The sequence below is a fragment of the Elgaria multicarinata genome, chromosome 2 (assembly GCF_023053635.1).
Source record: "Elgaria multicarinata webbii isolate HBS135686 ecotype San Diego chromosome 2, rElgMul1.1.pri, whole genome shotgun sequence".
NCBI classification, from domain to species: Eukaryota; Metazoa; Chordata; class Lepidosauria; order Squamata; family Anguidae; genus Elgaria; species Elgaria multicarinata.
The window spans coordinates 78,446,036-78,471,223 of record NC_086172.1 but is presented as its reverse complement, the minus strand read 5'-3'; the positions used below and the strand labels follow the sequence as shown (position 1 = coordinate 78,471,223).

Below are 25,188 nucleotides of genomic sequence, written 5' to 3'. Positions count from 1 at the left end.
TTCGGGAATACAAAGGACATCACCAACACCTGTCCTCATCCAAGAAATCAATACCCTCTTGGGAAAGGGAGCAATTTGCCGTGTACCACCTCATCGAGCAAGCCACGGTTTCTACTCCCGTTATTTCACTGTCCCGAAAAGGGATGGAGGGCTTCGACCGATATTGGACTTGAGAAATGTCAACAACTACATCACCCCCCAAAAATTCCGTATGACCACGATTACATCTGTCCTACAGCTACGTCACAAAAATGTTTGTTTCGCGGTCATAGACCTAAAGGACGCATATTTTCACATTCCTGTCAGACCTTCAAGCCAACCTTTCCTCCATTTCTCCCTAGGAGACCAACACTTCCAATTCATGATCCTACCCTTCGGATTAGCCACTGCCCCGAGGGTCTTCACAAAGTGCATGGCAGTGGTTTGCGCACATCTCCGCCAACTCAACATCACAGTCTACCCTTATATAGACGACTGGCTTCTAGTGTCAGAAAACAGAACCACATTAGAAGCGAACATAGCCACAACGTTAAAAATCCTCAACAACCTTGGACTATGGATCAATCACGAAAAATCCACTCTAACTCCGCAAAAAGAATAGACTTTATAGGAGTTTATCTCGACGAAATTTATCCCTTTCGTCGAGAGAAGGTTGAGCATATCTCCCGACACCGAGAGCTACGGTACTACGTCAACTGGTGGCAGAGACGTTACACCGACCACGGGTCTCGGCGTGGACCGTACAGAGGCTGCTAGGTCTAATGTCTGCCACCACGGCAGTGATAAGATTCGCACGCCTCTGGATGAGGATCCTCCAGAACTGGTTTCTGAGAAACTTCGACCTCCGTACCGACGCGCGTCAAACTCAATTAACATTACCATGCTCGATACGGTCGTCCCTCCTTTGGTGGTTGTCGAACAAGAACATCCTTGAAGGGGTACCTTTCCAGATACCAACACCTTCCAAGACAGTTACCACCGATGCCTCCCTTCTGGGGTGGGGAGCCCACTGCGATTCTCTTCACATACAGGGTTGATGGACAAAGTCATTAAGCAAAGAGCACATAAACCACCTAGAATTGCTCGCTGTCGAGAAAGCACTAAAGGCTTTCACATCAATTCTAATGAACTGCACTGTCCTGATCGCTACCGACAATACCACAGTAGTATGTTACATAAACCGACAAGGGGGCACAAGGTCTCACCCGCTAAATCGGTCAGTTATGCGCAAAATCGGTCGGTTATGCGCATTTGGAATTGGTGCATCAAAAGAAAAATATTTCTGATAGTCATACATGTGGCAGGAACAGACAACACAATCACAGATTCTCTGAGCAGTTCGTTCAGCACCTCACACGAATGGGAACTACACAAAGAGACGACCTATTTCAGTTCTGGGGTCTCCCAGCAATCGATCTCTTCGCAACGGAGAACAACTCGGTATGCCCCAATTACTGCAGCAGAGTGGGCTTAGGCTCCAACTCCCTCGGAGATGCCTTGGCAAGAACCTGGAAGGGGGCACTACTTTATATGTTCCCACCATTTCCAATCCTGACACGAGTATTATCGAAGATCCAGACGGATGGATCAGACTGCATTTTGATAGCTTCCTGGTGGCCACGACAACCCTGGTTCGCCCATGCTCTTCGACTATCGAACCAGGACTACATCAAACTCAGACCAATACCGAAGCTCCTGATGAGGAGCAACGGCAAACTCAGACATCCAGACTTATAAACCCTGGGGTTAACAGCATGGAGAATAATTCCCCATCGCAATCCCCAGGCATTACAATAGACCAGATCTTACTAGCCTCTCGAAAACCCTCTACCAGAAGATCGTATAGGTATAAATGGAAGAGATTTACTCTATATGCACAACATAATAACCTTCAGCCTGATACGTGCTCCCTCGATGATATACTACAATACTTACTCGTTCTATACCGAAAAGACTTGAAACTGTCATCAATCAGAGTTCATCTCGCAGCCATCTCTTCCTTCCCTCACGGTGTCGACGGATTCTCAGTATTCTACCACCCTGTAATGAGAACATTTTTAAAGGGTTTGAAGAATATCTTGCCATCAACAAGACACATAATCCCTACCTGGAGTTTATCCGTGGTTCTAAAGGCACTTACAGGGAAACCTTTCGAACCATTGGCCTCTATTGACCTCAGGCTACTGTCATTTAAAGTAGCATTTCTAGTAGCTATAACATCAGCTCGACGTGCAAGTGAACTCGCAGCATTGAGAGTCGACCCTCCTTATCTCAATTTCCAAAGAAAAGGTGGTACTCAGAACTGATTTGGCTTTCCTACCCAAAGTTGTGTCTACCTTCCACAACTCACAAGATATTATATTACCCGCTTTCTTCCCTAACCCAACAACTCCATTGGAGTCCACTCTACACATGTTGTATGTTAGGAGAGCTTTGGCCTTTTACAAATCCAGAACTGAATCCTTTAGACATACAAAACAACTGTTTGTGTGCTATGGTGAGCCGAGGAAAGGACTCCCTATATCTTGTCAGCGTTTGTCACGCTGGATAACCCAAGACCATTGAACTGGCATACACTTTGGCAGGCCTAAGTCTCTCTGAAACGGTCTCAGACCATTCTACAAGAGCAATGGCTACATCTGTAGCTTTTCGTAGAGCAGTGCCATTACATGATGTCTGTAAAGCAGCAACGTGGTCTACTCCATCCACGTTCATAAGACATTACAATCTCGACGTTCGAGCAAGACAGGACTGTTCCTTCGGAAGAGCAGTTCTTTCTGAAGTATTCAGATGACACACCAACCCACCTCCGAGGTAGGTCAGCTTGCTAATCTCCCATATGTGTGATGCATAGAGACCACGAAGAAATGCAGGTTGCTTACCTGTAACTGTAGTTCTTCTAGTGGTCATCTATGCATTCACACAACCCACCCACCATCCCCTCTTGGTGGTGTGTTTCTTTGTGTTTTTCTCTTGTATCCTTATACAAGTTATCCTAAACTATTGCAGATGTTTCTTGTATTTATTAGGTTATGTTTAGGGGGTCACAATGTCGGACTCCTGTAAACTGGCCTTTGGCCGGGAACCACATGCACATGCGCAGTAGCGTTAAGGATGGTTCCCGCCTAAAACGTTATACTAAGCTATTGGAGGTTCCGATTCAGGTCTCAGCACGGGCGCAGAGCCCATATGTGTGAATGCATAGATGACCACTAGAAGAGCTACAGTTACAGGTAAGCAACCTGCATTTATTGCTGCTTATGTGGGTGATTGACTGATATATAAATTGAAGGCAATAGAGCAGCCTTCCCCAACCTGGTGCCTTCCAGATGTTTGGACTACAACTCCTATTGTCCCCAGTCATCATGGCAAATTACCACACTAGCTTAGTTTGATGGGAGTTGTAATCCAACACATCTGAAGGGCACCAGCTTCAGTAGGGTGAAGCAGTTAACCTGATATGGATAACAAGATCCAAACTCACTGCTAGTCATGCTGGATGTGATTAATTTATTTATTATATTTATTTATTTATTATACTTACATACCGCTCCCATAGCCAGGGCTCTCTGGGCGGTTTACAGAAATTCTAAAATTGAGATAAAAACAAGAATACAAAATTTAAAACTCTAAAACACAGTACATACACACATAGAGCATTAAAAACCAATTTAAAACTAAACATGTGGGTAATTAGGATGTGCCGCCATATGCCCGGGCAAAGAGGGTTTAAGAAATCATATATCAATAACTTTCAGTTTCATCTAATATTTTTCTACATGACACAATCCTGCTCATGACTGACTTGACAAATCTGGATTTTGACTTGCATAGTCAACGAAGGTCTTGAACTTGGGCTTCAGAGTTGAGATTGAATTTCATTCTGTACTGTGTTGTTGGCTTCTGACTTAACCTATAGAAATGTCCCAAAAAACTTAATCAGGCATGTGTTCCACATTAATCACACACAAGTTAAAATGAAGCCAAGCAGCATTTTCCCAATCTGAACCTGATTTTCCTTATTAGAACTAAATTTGAAAGTCTGAATTAACTTAGTTCTAATTTTTAGTAATGATTTCAGTTATTATACCCCCCTCCATACTTTTTCAAGTCTCAGCATCCCGAATGTGAGCACAAGTAGCAGATTAAAAGGTATTTATAGGCTGCCTAATCCTTATTAAGTGATTTTGAGTAGGCATCCTAGCAGGTGTTCCAGGGGCTTGCTTTTTCATCCACAGTGTTGTGTTCAAATGTGGAAGCTACGCCCACCAAATGTCTCCCTGCCAAGCAGGCCCATAGTGATCCCACTAACAAAAGCCAAGTGGAATGTGACAAACCATAAATGCAGACATTTCCATGCTTGCAGGAGCAGAAGGCTGGGCCTGTGCAGACAACATGCTAAGCCATGGTTAGGACACTAACCCTTTTGCAGCAAATGGTTAGTGTGTTTAAAAATGGTTATGTAGCCACCATGGTTAGGAATGGTTCACATGACATGCTAAGCCATAAAGTTTATCTCAAAGCGCTTAACCACCATGGCTTAGCGTGCCATCTGAACAGGGTCTTTCAACTGCCTTCCCCCAATGAGGATCCTGGGCCTAGCAAATAGTTGTTTTGTTTCAGCCGCACCAACTGGGGAGTGGGATTGGACAGGAGGAGGTCTAGCCCTCTTCTGAAACAAGGCAGGGTTCTTGTTTTGAGCATAACCAAATTGGGTTCTATCTACCTGCAATTTGCCTGGCAAGCGTATTCTGTTCCACCCCACTGGATTCAATTAACATCACACTCTTTGTCTCCAGAGTTAGAACTGAACCCAAGAGAGTTTGCAGCTTCAACAATTGCTCAGTAAATAGACTGTCAAGGGACAGCCTCTGAACCCAAAACATTTCATACAAAAATCAACTTTAAAAATAAGCACAGTATCACATATCCAGCTTAGCTTTAGACTTGTGGTTTCTAGTGTCAGTTGTTAATAAAATGTTTTGCAGATTAACAGAATCTGTCTGTCCTAATAATGAATATTATACTTTACAGCTTTAAGCCCCTGAGGAAGTTGCACTTTACAGTAAGGTAATCACTTTACAATCTAGGCTGGAATTGAATGTTTCTGGAGGAAAGCTGTTCTTTTACTGCATGATGACAGTACGGTGCCTCTTCCCTCGGCAGGGTGCTCCTATTTATGTCTGATGTGTAATAATCCTTTCCGATTCATAATACTTAGAGAGATGAAACATTCCAGGTTGGATTCAGACTTAGTCATACTTAGAGCAGATCTATTAAAATCCATGGGATAACTGAAGACCCATTGATTTCAGTAGGTCTACTTTGACTAAGTTCAGATCCAACCCGTTGTTCTTATGGCAGAGGAATGCATACATACATTGAGCAAGCCAGAAATGACAATCCTTGCCATCTGCTGTCATTTGGTTAGTTCATTTCCTCTGGTTCAGTAGCTTTGAGACTGGAATCCTCAGAAGCTTATCAAAAGGTTCCTCCATGAGAACATTAGAACCAGCGCACAAGCTTCTCTGAAAGAGAGAAACTGTAGCCCCAGCTTTCCCCAACTTGGTGGCCATGCAGGCTGGGAATGATGGGGGTTATAGTCAAGCACATTTTGAAGCCACAGGGTTGGGGAAGGCTGAGACATAGCTCATTGGCAAAGCACACACTCTGTATTCAGAAAGTATTGGCTACCTTCCAAGGTGGGATGTGTAATGTCAAAAAGATTTTACAAAAAAGTAAAATGCCGAACACCTTACAAATGCATGTATTGCCTTTGATAACCAATAAACTATAAATCAAATGGCTTAATAGTGACCTGGGAGCAAATAAACATAAAATCCTAAATGTATAACAATCAACAAAGGTGTTTCAACCCTAGTCAGGGGGCTGTCTTCATGGCGTCAACTTGGTGCCACTCTGTCACCAAACCCCATGGTATCGCTGGTGTGGTTTGGCGGTGAGTAATCTTGATGCAGGGAGGCAGGGCGGGCTTTCCAGCAGCTATTAGCCTCACCAGGCCTGTCCTCTGCCTGGGTGGATGGTGACCAATCATGGGTCGCCATCACTTGGCTATGCCTTTGCTGTTACTGGAGTGAGGATAGACAGCAGATGCACCATACTAACCTCGCTCCAGAGAAAGTTTCACCGAGATGGGTGCTGCATCGTATAAGTGATGCAGTGCCACCACACCACCACCCTGGGGCTTTCCGTGTGTTTAGATGGCCCCCAGACTTCTTTGGTAGTCTAGTAAAGTCACAAAGATCCCAGTTCGCTTGACAGATACGAAAAAATAGTGCCCTTTAGTTCCATAGGTTTCGATGGCAGTTATTCCAAGTACACACACCAAGAAATGCTGAGTGATTCAACTGCTTCAGAAGAACACATTCAGTGAAAGAAAAAATAGAATGAGTATCTTACTGCCCCGTTTCATCCACACTTTCTAAACACCAACCCAGATCCACAGCTGTAACTATTTAGATGATTACCACAGCATGAAAAACATGACAGCCAAAGGCAAGGACCTCAAGACGTATGAATGATACCATAGGGTCTTCAAATCCCTGTGTCTTGTTTCTCGAGTAAAGTTTATTATTTATTTTATTCATTACATTTTTATACCGCCCAATAGCCGAAGCTCTCTGGGCGGTTCACAAAAAGTGAAGGCATCTGATGGCTGTCGGATTCACAAAAAGTGAAGGCATGAGCAGTGTAAAAAGGGAACCTTTGCTGGCAAGATATGAACATTTGCCTGTCTTTTGCTTTGTGGGGGCACACTGGGTGACCCCCACAACAGCTATTCTTCCAGCCCATCTGAAATCAGTCAGTCAAACCTAGTTCCCTCAGTAGACGTGTCATTGAATCATTCAGCTACTTTTGTGGATTTGCAGAAACAAAAAACCCACCAATGCAACGATTAATGTGTAAAACAAACATTCCAAATAAATTTGTTATTTGGGGGGGGGGGGGGAAATGAAAAATTGTATTGTGCCTCAGTCCAATTTGCCAAATATAATTAAGAAATTATGGTGAAACAGTGGTGATGCCTGCAAGTTACATTTAAATCATTAAGAATTGTTATTTATAAAACTAAAAATAGCATTAAGGATGATCAAGGATTAGGAAAAATATGAAAACATAAATGCAATTAAACAGTAAAAAAATAATAACTCACCACTGAAAAACCACTCTCACAGCCGTAATGAGGGCTAAAATTGCAAACCACAGACAATCGTTGCATATCCACAATCCTTGAAAAAGGATTAAGAGAAAAAAATAAATTAAGGATGCAATCCTATGGATATTCAGACAGAAAAAAGTCCTACAACTGCTGGGGCATGCTGGGAGTTGTAGGACCTTTTTCTGCCTAAACATGCACAGATTGCACCATAAATGAACAAAATGGTGGTATCTAGATGGTTGAATAGTTTCTTCAGGTATAAGGCAGCTTCTCATGTTCTGAGTGAAAGGTTGCCCATTCTAGAATGGACTCTTGAGTTCACACAGGACAACGAGCAAGCCTTGCCAGTGCTCAGTGTGTGCCCTAGAATATGCCCCATAATCCTTTGCAACACACATGGTTTCCATGGCAAGGAGGATTCCTTGGCAGACAGTCAGCTGACATGGAAAGTCAAGACAGGAAGTTTGAAAGCCACTGTCTATTCAGGGTTTAATAAGGTAACATTTTTTTGGCTTCCCCTGGAACTTTACAGTGCTACACCAGTTTAAACATATTATTTCCTGGCCACAAATATGGCATTCCCCCATTCCTTTTCCCCGTGCTGTGGAAATTAGTCTACTGATGTAGAGTGGGTTTTGTTTTAAGATGTTGCTGCTCTAACTTGGGGGGTGTAGGATAATCAGGAGTTGTGCCTCTTCTGCTGGCATGCTGTGGTCTGGATTGAGTGAGTGAACTGGAGCGAAACGTCTTGATTTATGGTGACTCCTACCCCGGAGTGGGTTGGTCAATTTCTGGCCCCTTCCAGCCATTCAGTCTGCATAAATGGCTGTCGGATCAAGAGACTGGAGGCCTCTCACATTCCGATAAAACCATTAAATGTCCATTGAAACATTGAGCAAGCTTATTTTTAGGCTTCAATGCTGCAACGACAGTCATTTACTATGTTGTGTAGACTGTTGATGAGAAACAGGGCTGCAAGAGGTGTGGGGGTGGTGTAATAATACCTCCAGGACTGGAATGTGTAGATGCCTCTCACCAAATCCTTCCTGGGAAACTTAACATGGATCAATCCAGTGTAACTCTCCCAAATGTGTGCTGATGAGATTACTGCTGCTCGGATCTCAAATTCAAAACGGTGCCAATATATTGATTTCTGCCTCTTAAGCGCTCGATAGAAATCAAGCAGAAAAGTGCATACACACTTTGAAGTGGAAGAAGAGGAAGAAGTGTACCTATTAGGAGCAAAGAGTCCTGGGGCATCTTCAAAGCTAATTTATTACTTTAAAAGCCCATAAACCACCTTGTGTCTGATGGGAGTGTAACCTTACCAGAAGAACTCATGCTCCAATCCACAACAGGCTGCACAATCCTGCACATGTTTATCTGGAAGTAAGTCTCCACTGTGTTCAGTGAGAGCAGTGTGCAGGATACCAGACTTGACGCACTTTGTTTTGAAAAGTGTTGTCATGTGAAATCCTCTGGCAAAGTGGGAAATTGTTCAGAAATCTTCAGCAGGCTTTAATGTCACATTCCCCAAACTGCAGCTTTTGAAACACTTCGCACTACTTTTAAACAAAGCAAAAGCATTGTATCCCCTTTCTCAAATACAAACTGATCTTTTCTGATCCATTGTCAGGGTACATCCAATACCACATGGATGTTACACAGAGAGTTACACTGGATTGATCCAGACTTCTCATGTGATCCAACTACCCCTTAGGTGAGAGTTGAGGGGGTGGAGGCAATTGGCTAGGGTGAGAGACTGGCCATAGCCTGGATGGCAGCCTGTATAATTGTGGAGGGTTGCTGAGGAGGGAGGTATATTAGGCCTCCTTTAAGTTTATTTGGTGCTGCATTACCCCAATGGCCTGGTATACCTGTTTTATTGTACCAGCTTTTGCCCTTGTTTTGGTATCTATGTGTTTCAGTGAATCCCAGGGGAATGGGGAAGAACAGGGTGCCCCTATTAGTGTAATCTCAGGCAGAGGGAGATATGGTGTTGGGGGTTGGACGTACCAAGTAAGGGAAAGGCAGGACAGATGTTTGAAATCAGTCCCAACTTTCGGTCCTTCCCCCATATCTCAAGACCCAGGTTGCCCTATCAGTCCGCCCTCTGATTTGCTGGTGCTGCTTTTGAATGCCAGGTCGGTCCACAATGAAACACTTACCATCCATGATTTAATTGTGGATGAGGGGGCTGACCTGGTGTGTATCACTGAGACCTGGGTGGATGAGGTGGGCAGAGTAGATCTGTCTCAGCTTTGTCCACCTGGGTACTCAGTGCAGCACCAGTCCAGATTGGAGGGCTGGGGGGGAGTAGTTGCCGTCATCCACAAGGATTCCATCTTTCTCACAAGGAAGCCCATCTGTCCTAGTGCCAGTTTTGAGGCCTTGTACCTTGTCCTGGGCCAAAGAGACAGAACAGATATGCTGCTGGTGTACCGCCCACCCCGCAGTCTCCCTGCCCGAGCTGGCGGGGGTGGTCTCCGAGGTGGTGTTGGAGAACCCTAGGACTGTAGTTCTGGGGGACTTCAATATCCATGCCGAGGCTGTCCTGACAGGGCCCACTCGGGACTTCATGGCTACCATGACAACAATGGAGCTGTCTCAGTACATCATTGGCCTGACACGTGGCAGGACATACCCTTGATCTGGTTTTTACTGTTGGTCGGATGGGGGACGATCTGGTTTTGGGTGTTTTTTTTCCAACAATCCCGTTGTCATGGACAGATCATTTCCTTGTGAAATTTGGTTCGCCTGTAGCAGATCCTCCCTGCAGGGGTGGGGGACCCATTAAGATGGTCCGCCCCCGGAGACTTCTGGAATCTGACTGAATGCTCTGGGGGATTTTCCGGCTGATAGGGCTGGCGATTCGGTCGAGGCCTTGGTTTCACTATGGAATTGTGAGATGGGAAAGGCCATTAATACAATTGCTCCCGAGCGCCGGTGCTGTGGAGCCCATAATTCACCTTGGTTTACAGAAGATCTACGGGCAATGAAACAGGCTGGATGACAGCTAGAGTGCAGGTGGCGTAGGTCTCGGAGTGAGTATGATCGAAAATCAGCAAAGACTCTTCGTTGTGCCTATTACGCGGCCGTGAGGATGGCAAAAAAATCTTACTAGGCCTCCTCAATTTCGTCCTCAAAATGCCGCCCAGCAGAATTATTCCGGGTGGTGAAGAGCCTGTTGTGAGGAGGCTCGGGCTCTGGGAAACCAGAATTGGAACCCTCGGTAACCTGCTGTGATAAATGTGCTAGGCACTTCGAGAAGAAAGTTGCTCATACTCGCTCGGAACTTGATGCCACAGTTATCGCAGAGTCTGGGGAGGTGTACAGTGCCCAATCTAATCATGTTTTTTGGGATCAGTTTCAGCTGTTGCAGCCTGATGATGTGGACAAGACGCTTGAATCGGCCCGTCCCACCACATGTAAGCTTGAGCCTTGCCAATCCTGGCTAATTCGATCTAGCAGAGGTGGATTGGCTGGGTGGGTCCAGGGCATGGTAAATGCCTCCCTCTCTCAGGGAGTGGTGCCTGCTGCCTTGAAAGAGGCTGTAGTGTGCCCTCTCCTGAAGAGGCCCTCCCTGGACCCAGAGGTATGTGAGAACTACCGCCCCATTGCTAATATCCCCTTTTTGGGCAAGGTGCTTGAGGGCAATTTCAGACGTTCTTGGAAGAAATGGATTATCTGGACCCATTTCAGTCTGGTTTCAGGCCAGGGCACAGCACTGAAACAGCCTTGGTGGCTCTGACTGATGACCTACTTCGGGTGAAAGACAGGGGGAGTGCTACCCTGTTGATCTTCCTGGATCTCTTGGCAGCTTTTGATACCATTGATCATGGCATTGCTTTGCGAGATGGGAGTAGGAGTGTTACAGTGGTTTCGCTCCTACTTGCGGGACCGATCCCAGAGAGTGGTATTGGGGGATTCCTGTTCCACCCCGTGGCAATTAAGCTGTGGGGTGCCACAGGGTTCTATTCTGTCCCCCATGCTGTTCAACATCTATATGAAGCCGTTGGGTGAGGTCATTAGGGGTTTTGGGGTTGGGTGCCATCAGTATGCTGATGATACTCAGCTCTACTTCTCCTTGTCGTCGGAGTCAGCTGGGGCTGTGAAGGTGCTGGACCAGTGCCTGGAGGCTGTAATGGGCTGGATGAGGGCCAATAAACTGAAGCTGAATCCTGATAAGATGGAAGCTCTGTGGATTTGTGGTTCCTGAGTCCGGGAATTGGGTAAGCAACCAGTTCTGGATGAGGTGGCGTTCCCTCTGAAGGAGCAGATGTGTAGCTTGGGAGTACTCCTAGATCCATCATTGTCACTGGAGGCCCAGGTGGACTCTGTGGCACGGAGTACTTGGGGTCAGCTTTGGCTGATCCACCAGCTACAGCCTTTCCTGGTCAGGGACAACCTAGCCACAGTAGTGCATGCACGGTAACTTCCCGATTAGACTACTGCAATGCACTCTACGTGGGGCTGCCCTTGAAGACGACGCAGAAGTTACAGCTAGTGCAAAATGCAGCAGCTAGACTGCTGGCAGGTACATCTTACAGAGACCACATAACACCGGTCTTAAAGGAACTGCACTGGCTGCCTATATGCTTCCAGTCGGAATTCAAGGTGCTGGTAATGACGTTTAAAGCTCTAAACGGCTTGGGACCTCGATACTTGAGAGAGTGCCTCTCCTTATATATGCCTGCCCGAGACCTTAGATCTGTTGGAGGAGCTCTTCTCTGCATCCCATCAATGCAACATATACATTATGATGGGACAAGGGAGAGGGCTTTCTCTGTGGTGGCACCCTGACTGTGGAATGCCCTCCCCTTGGAGGCCCGATTGGTGCCAACATTGATTTCATTTCAACGCCAAGTAAAAACATGACTTTTTAACAAAGCCTTTGATGGTTAAACTCACTGGCACATTGTTTTAACTGTTTTAACTGTATATATTGCTTTTAAATTATATATTGTTTTAACTTGGATCATGGTTTAATTTGTTTTTAACTGTGTATATTTATTGTTTTATACTGTATGTTTTTATCTGTATGCCGCCCTGAGATCTTAGTGATATAGGGCGGGATATAAATATTTTAAATAAATAAAGTGATGGGACTTCCCCTTCCTCTGCTCCCCCAGATCTGCTCTGGAGAGTCCCCCAATCCACCAGATCAGATTTAGGGAGCATGGAGGGGGCTTTTGAGAGGACGGAGAATGTGTTCCACCCGCAGTGTCCATTCTGCCAGCAGATGGACACCATTGGATACAACCCAATGAAAAGAGTGGGAACTTTTACTTCTTTTAAAGGGTGACTTCCTATTTTCCCTTAAATCACAATGATCCCTCTCCCTTTGCTCTCTAAAGCTTTTGCAGCCTTGTAGGTAGAGACCCCCGTACAGATTCATTCTACGTTTGAATCTAGTAACTCATTAGATTCAACCATACAAGCAGCATATAAGAAGGCATCCTTCCTTCTAAAAACTGAAATATTGCCCAAATGAGGAGAGCAAGAAGGCCCATCTAGCTGAATTTGGTTATTTTTAGGAGGAACAGGAGGCAATAATGCCTTCATTGTTCCTCCCACCTTTCTTGGCTCTTGTTGGCAGCGCTTTGGATAGATGGAGAGCTGCACTGAAGAAAATGTAAGACAAGTACCCATGCCTAAAGTGTGTCTGAAGGACTGAGTCAAATAGTGACAAGAAATAAAGTTCTAGGGATTATTGATGAATTAAAAATCAGTAAGTCTTTGGGTCCAGATGGTATCCATCCAAGAGTTCATGTGAAATTAGTGGTTGTGTAATAATAATTTTAAAAAATACAACCTGTCCTGTAAATCAGGTTGGGGAGCAACAGCAAGTGAAGGCTTTTGTCTTTATGCCCATCTTACTAGAGGCATCTAGGCAGCCTCTATGAGATGTAAGACACTAGGACTTGATAGAAATTTAGTCAGATTCAGCATGGCTTTTCTTCAGCTGGCTGTTCCTTTCTGGCAAAAGTCTTGCTCAACTGGTCTGCAGATTTATTTATTTATTCATTCATTCATTCATTTGCAAGACTTTCAACCTGCCTTTCAGGGCACACTGCCCTCACAAAGCAGCTTACAATACTATAAAAACATTAACATACAATTAAACACACACACAACAGCAGCAGCTAATGACTTTTAAGCACCAAATGCAGTATGGAATAAATGTGTCTTCAAGGTCTAGTAATGATGACACCATACATATTTGCCTGGGAAGGAAGTTCCAAAGATGTGGGGCCACCAATGAGGAAATCCTATGTCTTGAATCCATTGGACTAAAGTTTGGCTGAGTCAGAATGTAGGGCCTCTGATGTTGGTCTTAATGCAAGGGCATTATAGATTCAGTTTGTCATAATCAAAGGTATGCTGTAAGAATTTATTAAATTTGTTACTAAATGAGAAGTGGTAGATAAATATAAATAAACAAAATACACAATGTTTCATATAGAATGCTCATGGACATTGGAATTTCAGATTTCTGAGATGCTAGTCAGCTCTTCTATGATACCACAGAAGCTAAGTTGCTTCTAACTATGGGAGCTGTGACATCTATTTAATACAGGCCCAATATAACATCCCAAAAGACCAAGTGGAGGCAACCAAAGAAAGAAAATGCCTGGATAATAGTCATTTTTAGTTTAGTTTAGCACCAACAGAAGGTGAATTGCTTTGGTCTATGCAGCCATTTCTTACATTTAATTCAGAGCCTTTCCAATCTGCACATTTCGTTTCCTAACAAACATTTCCCTAATAGCATAGAACCAAACATTTGGGAGAATGGATGAGTCTTGGCTGTAGCTTCAGAATCCCCAAGGCAAAACATAAAAATATTCTTAACTAGGAAAAAGTGAATCCAAGAAAAATGAGACCTACGTTTTTCAGTTGAAAGAAAATAAATATCAAATTCATTTTCACTCATGTTTGTCCCTGCTTGAATACTGAAGGCTAAAACTGAAGGGCAAGATAATGTTGAGTTCCAAGAAACTACTACCCATTATTACTAATGCATATTTAAAACAGCATTTTTAGCTTTCAGAGCAGCACACGCCTCAGTTGAATAGACATGTTGTTTTGTGCCTATAGTCATAGTCATTCAGGTATGCAAAGTTGAAAACAAAAGAGAGGTATGGTTATTAAAGAAAATAACATTTCAACCCATGTGACTGGAACTAATAAAAAGCACTTCAGTTTGGACATGGTATTAGTCATAATGAGGAAAATTTTCATATGGGAGAACTGGATTAACTACTTTCTTCAGATGTTAAGAGTGCAATCCTATGCACGTTTAAACAGAAAAAAGTCTTGCAAATCCTGCAATTTTTCCTGTCTAAACATGCATAGGACTGCACCCGAATATAATTTAATGGATGTGAGGAATCCATATAATATGCTTGCAGCAGAGAGCAGGGAGCAGTGTGAACGATGACAAGGCTGGCCTTGATTTCTATGTATCGGGCGACTTGCCCATTGACTGTGTGAATGGATTCCATTGAAAATAATTGCATTTGAACGGTTGCGAAAGGACATGGAAGTTCTTTTGGTGGTATTAGATCTGTGTCAGCCCATTTCTAGAGGGTAGCCATCATCTCTTGCTTTCGCAATCAAGATGGCGACGGTGATGAACATGTGTTAATGAGACCATGGTAAGGTCTGGCAACTAAAGGTTTATATCTTTTGTTAAACTTAGTCAATCTAACCTCTCTCGCCATGTATGGTGATCAAGAGGAATACCAAAAGTAAGAGATAGAATAAGAACAGTTTGATTTTTCACCAGGGAGTTTTTTTAAAAAATAAGTATTTGAGAGGAGTCTGGCTTGACGTAATTTGTTGTATATACCTTTCATAGTGAACAAGGTGACAAGGCCCTGGGATGCAAGGCCCAATTATAGGATGTAGCCTTTGGTTGACTCTTAAGAACAGCATCCTAAGGGTAACATGGAACCAAGCTATTGAAAGGAACCTGAGTGCGAAATTTCTTAACTTGGAAGTGTTCAATTAAAGGTTGGATGATGCGTTGGGTATGGAAAAATCTTCACCTAAGGACCAACATGGAAGAAGAAACTGGGACTTGTACTCACACCTGAAATTTTCCACAGAGCAGGAGTAAGCAACATAGTGCTCACAGGCGCAAGTGTGCCATAGGACATCTTTCTTCATGCCTGCCAAGGTGCCATACTGCTCCCACGTTTTTTGTTTTGTTTGTTTTTAGATAACATTTCTTACTAGCAGCTGGCATTGCTTTAAAGCAAAGTGTGGGTGTCTAGCTGCTCCCATCTTCTTTTCCCATAACCGTTTCTGGGCCACACACATGAGGCTCAGAGATATTCTTAGAAAATAAACATGGCGGGTGGGTGCAAGCCGATGCTTTCATCTACAGTGTTCCCATTTTGTGGTGGTGCCCGGGAGTTTTTCAAATTGCCAAATGTGCCCAGGGACTCCAAAAGGTTGCTTATCCTCTGACACAAAGAAAATGAAACTTTATCCCACTCCTGATTCAGGGTATTCTCTATATACCAAGCACCATTTACCAGTTCCCCAGAATGAAGGAAATTGTTCATGGGCAAGCATTTTAATAAGAGAGTAAGATGAAGGGCTTCTGTGATTATTTCTCACCTCTCCTACTGGGGCTGACTGCATGTATACTTTCGAGCCCTACCCTTTGTTGGTGGTGTATGTGTGTGAGCACATGCAAGAATCTACTGACATAGAATGGTTATTATTTTGCCTTACATCACTGAGCTTATTTTGCAAATTAGCACCAATCACTATAGCAAACAACAGCCTTCCTGCCTTGAGAACAAGATATCAGACGTTTGCTCATGAATTTGAATCTTTAATATGTTAGTATTTGGGGAGTGAGAGATCAGACGCCACTCATCTATGCTAAAGTATGCTTTCTGGGTTGTAGGGAAATTACATTTTATGCTATTATTTACAATACTCATTAGCAGGTCCTACTACCTTCACCACCCCACTCCATCCACCAAAGTGGTTAATTTCTTTCTTTTCTCACCCAAATGACGAGTTTCTTTCGAATGTAACGTTAAAAAAAAAGGTGCCCATTTATTTTCTGTCACACAACTTCAATTTCAAATATAGGCTGCTAGAGGAAGTGCCTCTCGGACATAGCTGTGCATCAGCAGCGGTTAAGGCAATGGCAAAGTGAAGTGGCCCGTTAGGCCTCCGAGCGTTTCTCGATTTGAGCACCCCCACCCCACTGCAGCGTATTGCTTCGGGCTGCGTTTGAATCGAAATGGTCTTTAAAAAGAGAGCGAGAAAGAAAAGCCTGCAGCAAGCAAACTGCAAACCCGCCCGCAATCTCCAGAGGGCGGCATCGGGCGACGAACTTTCTTCTGTGTACAAAGCAGGGCTGCCATTCCCCGCCTCTTGTCCGGGCGCTGTTGCTTTAAGCTGGACCTAGAGAAAGCGACGGGAGAGCCAGAAGCTGCGTGGTGGGCCCCGGATTTCCTTGCCCCTGCAGAAAAACAAAACCACATACGAGAAGGAGGAGAGGAGGAGGAGGAAGAAGAAGAACCAGAACCACCAGCAGCGTGTGAGCTTCAGATCTGCTTGGTCCCCGTCTTTAGCGCTTGGCATTTATTTAATCAGTGCATTGAGATTAATACATTCTGCGCTCTCTCTTTATATTACTTTTTGAGGGGCTGCTTCTGCTGCTTGCTTGCTTCCTCCCTCCCTCCTTCTCTCCCCCGCGAGCCCGGATCGCGACCCACACAGCAAGAAAAGCACTTGACAGATCAAGCAGCGATCGAGCTCAATCAAAGGCAGCGACCCTCGCCGCCACCCCTGCGCCGCCGATCCGCGTTGACAGGCGGCGAGAGCAACAGCAGCGCCGCGGCAGCCCTTGTTACCCCCACCCCGCGCCTCATACACACAGCCAGCCCTTGGAGGAAGGGAAGCAAATAACAGAGAAGAGGGAGGGTAACGCAGCAGCAAGCGCACCGCAGAAATAAGGAAGAAGGAACGCCGCTTCTCTTGCACAGGCATCATGTGGGTCTGTTTGTAAGAGGGGTGGTGGGGGGGCCGATCCCCTCTCCTTCCCTCCCCCACCCCGCTCTCCCCTCTCAGCACACGCTTAGGCACGGGCACACGCACCGACAAGGAAGAGGAGGCGAGGGAGCCGCAGAGGCCGCGGGAATAATCAGAGAATTGATTGTGAGAAAAGGAAAGCAGAAGAAATATTTCCTGACAAGATGGCCGACTTGGAGGCTGTGCTCGCCGATGTGAGCTACTTGATGGCTATGGAGAAAAGTAAATCTACTCCTGCGGCCAGAGCAAGCAAGAAGATTGTACTACCTGAGCCAAGGTGAGCTGGGGGCAGGTGCGGGGCCCAACATGAGGCACGGCTTAGCTAGCCTGAGTTGCGTGTGTGTATATATATATATATATCTGTGTGCGCGCGCGCATGGATGAGCACTTTACTCGTTTGAAATTAATCAGGCTCACTTCCTCGCCTTTTATAGAACGAATCCTGACCCACCCAATCCATCTAAGATGGGGGTAAAGGAGGAAAGCGCACCCTAAAGCAACATCTTTCCCTTTACGTGGTTATGTTACCACAGTGGGGTATGGTGATGGGTTGTCAGGGTGCACTGTCTCTGTTTCCTGGTTCTATGTTTGGCCCAGATCCCTGGATATTATTTCCCCCACCCCTTACAGCACCAGCCCTCTAGCCCATATTCATAGAGGAGCAGCCCCCCTCCACCTCTGTTTATCTGCATGACACAATTCTGTCCCCGCACATCCCATTCTATTTTGTTATGTATGTGTAATATGCGATTGTTTAACCCCCATAGAGAGGCAGGCTAATACATCAGACAATGTATGTGCTTGTATATGACCCATTCTGCATCTGTATGATCTAAAGAGCATATAGCATGGCGGTGGCAGTGCCTGAGGTCAATCTCGTGATACCCTAACCACTGCCTTCTGTTTCTGATATTCGCCGTGCAGGCGACAGACCCCTGTCGCTTGTGCAAAAGGGTTTCTCGTAATGCTTACACACAAGAATGTGGGGGGCCACCTCGCAGTCCATTCCTCCAAGCACTGTGGTTTGGGAGTGGGATCACAAGGAGCGGCCCAGGCCTTCATCCACCTTGTGGCTGCCCTGAACTCAAGTGGAAACTGAGGTTGCACAAACAACATTTCAAGCCTGTGCAAATGCTCGGCAAGGTCACTGACGGGCAGTTTTTCTCGAAGCAGATAAAGAGGAAATGTGTTTGGCAGGGGCTCTGCTTAATGTAAGGGACTAGTTCTCAGGTGACACAGAAGGGGGCTTGGAGCATTCAGTCACAAAATTCCAGCCATTTGGGTCAGAGGGCCATGGTTAGTTTGACCAACCCCTATTCTGCTTCCTGGCAGCAGTTACCAAGGGCAACAGGGTTGGGCCTGATAGGCATCCTGCACCTACAACACGTGGGCAAGCCCAGGCCTTCCTTTCCCCCTCCTTTCCTCCCTCTTCCAAGTGACATCTGGCCTATCCCATCCATCCCCGTTCCAGACAGTAATCTTGGGTTCTCTCAACCGAGGGAGAGGTCTATTCAGACAGCACTTGCCCCAGCTCCCCCACCATTGAAGGAAAGATGGATGGTCTGTGAGGAGGATCAAAAGGACCCATTGGAGCAAGAAATGGCAGCTGCTCATTCAGAGAATGAACCAAATGTGTTACCATGGCAATGTCTGAAAATCCCAACAGCCTTTGCACTCTTCACATGGCTGCTGGTTTCAGTGTGGAAGTGCCCACATGGGAACTTTAGGTGAAGTCCCATAGCCTTAGGGGGAAATCATTTTGAGACGGGGCAGCCAAATAACAGGGTGCTTCCAGATGAGGCTTTTATTGCATCCGCCCTGCCTCATTCACAGAATGTTATGCGGGGGACAGACATGGTTGTCTTCTGCTCATAAACCTCCCATGTTTTCCCATTGCTTCTCCTGTCTTATTTTCAACTGCAGAAAATCAATTAAGGGTGGGGGGAGTCAGAATAGTTGCACAAGGTCTTCTGATTGGTAGCTCTGGGAGCCCTCCAACTGCAAACACCCTGAGCCTTTTCATTTGCTCCCCATTTGAGCCACTTGCTGCTTGCTGGCAGACTGCACCCCACCTGACTTACAGCCCTGAGTGCAACTTAAGAGTATTCTCTTGGGCTTGCAGAACTAAGACATCTTTGCTCTGCCTCATTCAGGTTCTAGCTGCCTCTTCCTCATCTTTTTCTATGCCCAAACTAGGCATAGTTTATCCTTATCCTGACAGTATCACCACTGGCTTTTCCTGCTTGCCGCTTCTCCTCTAAACACACCACCAAGGCCTACCATTTTCTTAGCTCAATATCTATCTTTATTTGGGGGTGGGGGGAAATGGAAAATAGAAGTGTTCTTGACTGTAGATCTAAATACAAAAGGAGGCATTTGTGAGCCGTGCCGGTGAAAAGGTTTTGCAGGCTTTTGGGCAAGACACTCTCTATGGCCTCCCTCCCTCCCTCAGTGAGTCTAGGTTCTCACCAACATGGTGCTCCTCCTCTCCTCTTTCTCATCATTGCTACCACTTGCTTGCTTGATGGGCAGAGAACCAGTGAGCAAGCAGTTAGTATAACTATTGCTCCTCCTTCCCACCACCACTGTTGTCTGGGCCAGAACAAAAGGCAGGTGAAAAAGGAGGAATGGGCTCCTGCTGGAGTGTGGGTAGGTAACCAACCATGCCTCTCCTTGATACTAGCTGTGCTTGTGAGATTTGCCTTTTAGAAGACATGAATCTTAAAATAGTCACAGGGTCCAATTGCCAATATATGGTCTCCACAACAACCCTGTGAGGTAGGTTAGGTTGAATGGGTCACTGTGATTTTTATGGCATAGAAGAAAGTTGAATCCAGGTCCCTTGGGCCTTGTCTGATTTGCTGTCCTCTACATCTTGCAGAGTAAAATCAATGGTCAGGGAAGAGAGATCTCCATACTTCCTGTTATAGAGAACTGTCCCACTAGCCTTCAATAGTCTCTGGACACACTGCACTTCTACTCATACACTATCTCTGAAGATGAGAAGGACTAGAAATTTGCTTTTTAATTTTATTTTTAAGAAAGGCAAGGTTCTCTGGGTACTAGGCATTGTGCCTGTTACTAATTTCTTACTTGCTTTATAGAATGTTGGCACAGCAGACACATTCCTATTCACAGAGGATAGTGTCACATTTCTCATATATAGGCTACTCACTCTCAGACATGTCATTATATAAGTAGATGAGACTTATAGAACTCATATGGAGTATAGCCCCTGCATGAACCTTTCATGAACATTTCTTCTGGGCAGTTGATCCCAGAGTTTCCTGTTTTTTACCTACTTCTTCAAACATAGGCATTAATATAAAGCACACTGCTGGAACCTAGATGCGACCTCCATTCTACAAGGTAGACGCTCAGCACCATCCTCAGAAGACTGCTCAGGATTGGAATAACAGAAGTAGGATAGAGATTTTGGAAAAAGAAACTTCAACTAGGCTCCTAGAGGGGCTGCATGGGGCAGGGCATCTTCATTACTATAATCGGGACGTTACTTTTTCTTTCAGTTTTATCCTGCTGATGTCCTCTTAAGGAGTTCAGAGGCAGCATTTTATCCTCACAACCTTTGAGGTAGATTAGACCTAAATATAGCAACTTGGCCAGAGCTACTCAGTGAGATTTATAGCTGAGTGAAGAATTGTATTTAGGTTTCCCTCCATCCAAGCCCATTGCTCTAGTCTTGAGGCCCAGCACTGGCAAAAGGCGGGATATAGAATCATCATCATCATCCAGCCTTCTCCAACCTGGTGCCCCCCAGATATTTAAACCACAACTCCCAGCATTGCTGGCTATTGGATATGCTGGCTGGGGCTGATGGGAGTTGAAATCCAAAACATTTCGAGGGCACCAGTTTGGGGAAGGCAGCTTTAGTTCTGTACCGTAGTGACTCTGAGTCTACAAGTTCTGGTCTGGAGGACTCTGTCCACATAGACATTCCAAGAAGGAGTGAACATAATGGATCTCAGAGCTGCTACACTTCAGGTGCACTTTGATCTCTTGAAAACATCAGGAGGCAGGATCTGAGATTTGATGTATTTATTGCATTGTATCCCACTTCCCTCCAAGGAGCTCAGATCCACATGTATTATGCCTCCCCCTTTTGTCCTCATAACGACCCTGTGAGATAGGTTAGGTTGGATGAGCATGACTAGCTCAAGGTCACTCAGTAATTTTCGTGGAGTTGAGCCCAGGTCTCTTGGGCCTTGTGTGACATGCTGTCCGCTATGTCCTGCAGAGTAGAATCAGGGGTCAGAAAGGGAGGTCTTATTATGGAGCACATTCTAAATCCCTCCCCACAGCCTTCTTCAGTAGGCTCCGATACACTGCACTTCCTGCTGCTCCAGTATTGTTCTAGCTGGCCTTTTTTGTGGTGCATTGTCTCATGTCACTCTCACCAAAGTCACAGCCCAGCCTCAAAGAAGAGTAGTGCCATCTCTAGTATTGACGCCAGGAAATGGTGTCACCTGTGGGTGTAAACCAGTTGGATCAGCTGCAACAGAAGCAACCGCAGCACAGAACAGGAGTCGGGGAAACCTGTGTCCTGACTTCCGTAGCAATCTGCCGCTTTTTGAAGGTTATATGAAAGGGATAGAAATGTGACCGAGCCACAAACGGCCGTGCATGTATGAAAAGGCAGAATGCCGCTTAGCAGGAGGGAGGGGGTGGGCAGAGAAGAGAAGAAGGTTATAAGTGGGTTAAGGGAAGCTTTTCCTCTGCTGGTTGTTGTACGACACAGTTGTTTTTCCTCTAAAGGGAACCAAACTCTCTTCTGTGCATTCATTTCCTATTTGTCCGATAGGATCTGAAGGTAGCCAGTGTTCCCTGAAGTGCTGGAGTCAGTCTCTCTAGTCATCTAATCCGCAAGAGCATACAGAAGAAACAAAATAGAATAAAACAGCTCTGATGCCCAGGGATACTTGCAAGCAATTTCCCGCTTCCTCCCCAATGGCCTTTAAGTGAACAAGAGCATTGTCAACAGCTGGCTGATTATTTTTAGTAGTAACTGCCTCTCATTAAGTGTCAGTGCAAGAGGAGCACAAGGGAGCTGACATTCTCGATAGCCCTCCTCTGCCATTATCTAGTGCCCCATGTTACGAAGGAGGAAATTAAGAGAGCACCAGGACCAACCTCAGGTATCTAGCCTTTTATCAGAAAGTGCTGGCTCTTTCAACTTCAGTGGCTGCCCTTCTTGAAAGGACTGAAAGCAGTCTTGTGAATAACGTGAGATTTACAAGCCCACAAGAGTGCTTTTTTCCCGAGCCTGCTCAACCAGACATACACATATTTATCATTTATGGCTTAAAAAACAAGCCATCTTTTCTGAAGGTTTTCCCGTTATTATCATCATCATTGTCGTCGTCATCATTATTATTTTAATAATGTATTAGTTTTATAGGTTTTTAATCAATTTTATGTATTTTATAGTAATTTTGTATTTGATGTTGTTCCTCGCCTCAATCCAGAGGGAGAGGTGGGTAAAAATAAATATATTATTGCTGTTGTTGTTGTTATTATTATTATTAACAACATTTATTTACCGTTCAATTATCTGACACAGATTCCAGAGCAGCAAACATGGATATAAACAGTAAAAGAAAGAAGTTTTAAAAAGGAAATTGAAATCATTCAATTTAAAAACAAAGGAGTCAGAAAAAACAGTGACTAGTCAGTTAGGGAAGGCTTCTCAAAACAGAGATGTTTTCAGGAGGCTGCATTCTTATTCACCACAGGTGACCGAGCTACTGTTTGTTTGTTTGTTTGTTTTTACGAGCCTGGCGTAAGTGCCACTGTGTTTCTTTGGAATGGAGCAGTTGCCTTGAAGTTATGAGACCCAAGTTCACATCTCTACTGCACATAAAGGGAATATTGCTCATGATTTGCCTACTTTACCAGGACATTGCGAAAATAACCAGATAATGAGTGCCAAGTCCTTTTTCCACACAAGGCAATTTATGTAATAATATTAATGCTATCTTTCAACTGGCCCTGCTCCCTGGGGAGGGTTGTCATGGAGATGTTTGAGACGCAGCGTCCCATCCCCCTAACAGCAGCAGCAGGCACCAGAAACACAGGCATCCATAAGTCTTCCTCCCACTATTCTTCCATCTTGGTCATAGGATCTTTTGTCCTTGAGGGTCACTAGTTTCAGGAGCCAGAGCCTCTGAAAAGCCATCTTCCTCCACTATGTAGGAGGAATAGCTCCTGCTTCATCACTCAGACTAGAAACCACCATGGCTTCTGTTACTTACTACTGCACTTTTATTTATTTATTTTTAAAAAATGCTGCTGCCATCCCATCCTCTATGGGGGTAGAGGTTAAGTATGCCATCATCTCAAACACACTTTTCACTCCTGAGTGTATCTATCTCCTTCACATTTATTTATTACATTTATATACCACCTTTTTCCCTCCAAGGAACTCAAGGCGGCGTACATAATCCTCCTCTCCATTTTATCCTCACAACAATAACCCTGTGAGGTAGGTTGGGCTGAGAGTCTGTGACTGGCCCAAAGTCACCCAGTGAGCTTCCATGGCAAAGTGGGGACTAGAACCTGGATCTCCCGACTCCTGGCCCAACACTTTAACCACTACACCATACTGGCTCTTATTCAATTTCCATGGCACCTTTAATACCATCTTTCTCTAGAAGCCAGGTTCAAAGCCCAGCACTCCCTTTTTCTGCCACAAGCTCTAGCCCATATATTTCAGCAGCAAGTATTTGTTCTTTTTACTTTGCAAATCATATTGAGCAATGAAGTAAATAGAGAACACCTTTCCATTACCCTTTTGATATGATGCAAACAGCCTTTTCAGGCTAAGGCTCCAGCTCTTTTTGTCTTCCAATTCGTATTTTTTAAGATACCCAGAGTCCAGCAGAATCAAGTGATAGTTTCACACTGGACTATAGTCAGACCAAACTATACCACTTCAGGTGATGGGGGTTGCTTGTTTGAATGCTCTCCCACATGTAACACTAAAAAGGAAGCGTGTGTGTCTGTGAGAAAAGTTGCCATCCTGTTGTGCTAATTTTCTATGAAAGGATTCTCCCCACCCTGCCCCATGAGGGAACATTCAAAATGTAAACCCCCCTCCCCAACCCAGACACATCTGTAGACTGAAATGAGAAAAGCATTAGCAATTTATTCTGATTTCTGGTCCTAAGAGCACTTTCATATGGAAGTTTGTCTCACTTCCGATAACAAAATTCCACATGTGAAAGAGGTACCAACTGGCACAGAAGGGTAATGGTAGAGTCGCTGCTTTTTCACCAGAAGGATTGTGCCACCCGCACTGCTCCTCCTTGCTTCACCCAGCTCAAGGATCCGTAGTCAGGCATGTGGATTGTACATGTCGGGGAATGTTGACTCGGCCCACTTGTCGAGTGATATGATAATCTACATCTTCTCAAACTCACAAGATCTTCTTACAGAAGCTTCCATGTAAAATGCACCAATGGTGCGTAAATGCAAGCATACTTCCTTAAGAGTAAATTCCCTTGAAGTTAGTGGTACTTCCTGTCCCGTAAATATGGCTGAAAGGAAGTTGTTGAAAACAGTTCAGTGGAATTTTGAAATAAAATGCACTTAGGATTGAGGTAGAAAAATACTTAGGTATCTTTCCTGATAGTTTCATGAGTAGGGTGTGAGTGCTCATATTTGAGGTTGCTCAAGAAGTGGGGAGAATAACATTTCTCAAGAGAAAACGTCACATGTGCTACTTTACCAGTTTTTGACCCTGTTCAGACAACACTCTAAGTCACGGTGGTTAAACATTTCGAGCTAAATATTATGGTTCAGTGTGAACCATAATGGTGAACATTATGGTTCACCATTCCTAACCATGGTGGCTACATAACCACGTTTTAAACACGCTCGCTAACCATGGCTTAGCACATTGTCTGAACAGGCCCCATATCTACAGA

At 44.8% G+C, this 25,188-nt stretch overlaps 1 protein-coding gene across 1 annotated transcript in view; it reads left to right on the top strand.

Annotated features, from left to right (window-relative positions):
* Nucleotides 1–16,597: 16,597 nt before the first annotated feature.
* Nucleotides 16,598–25,188, top strand: part of GRK2 (G protein-coupled receptor kinase 2) — a 42,234-nt gene continuing 33,643 nt past the window's right edge. The window contains exon 1 of the mRNA XM_063116856.1: nucleotides 16,598–17,522. Coding sequence (XP_062972926.1) covers nucleotides 17,410–17,522 — 113 coding nt within the window. The 5' untranslated portion in view covers nucleotides 16,598–17,409. The remainder of the gene's footprint in view (nucleotides 17,523–25,188) is intronic.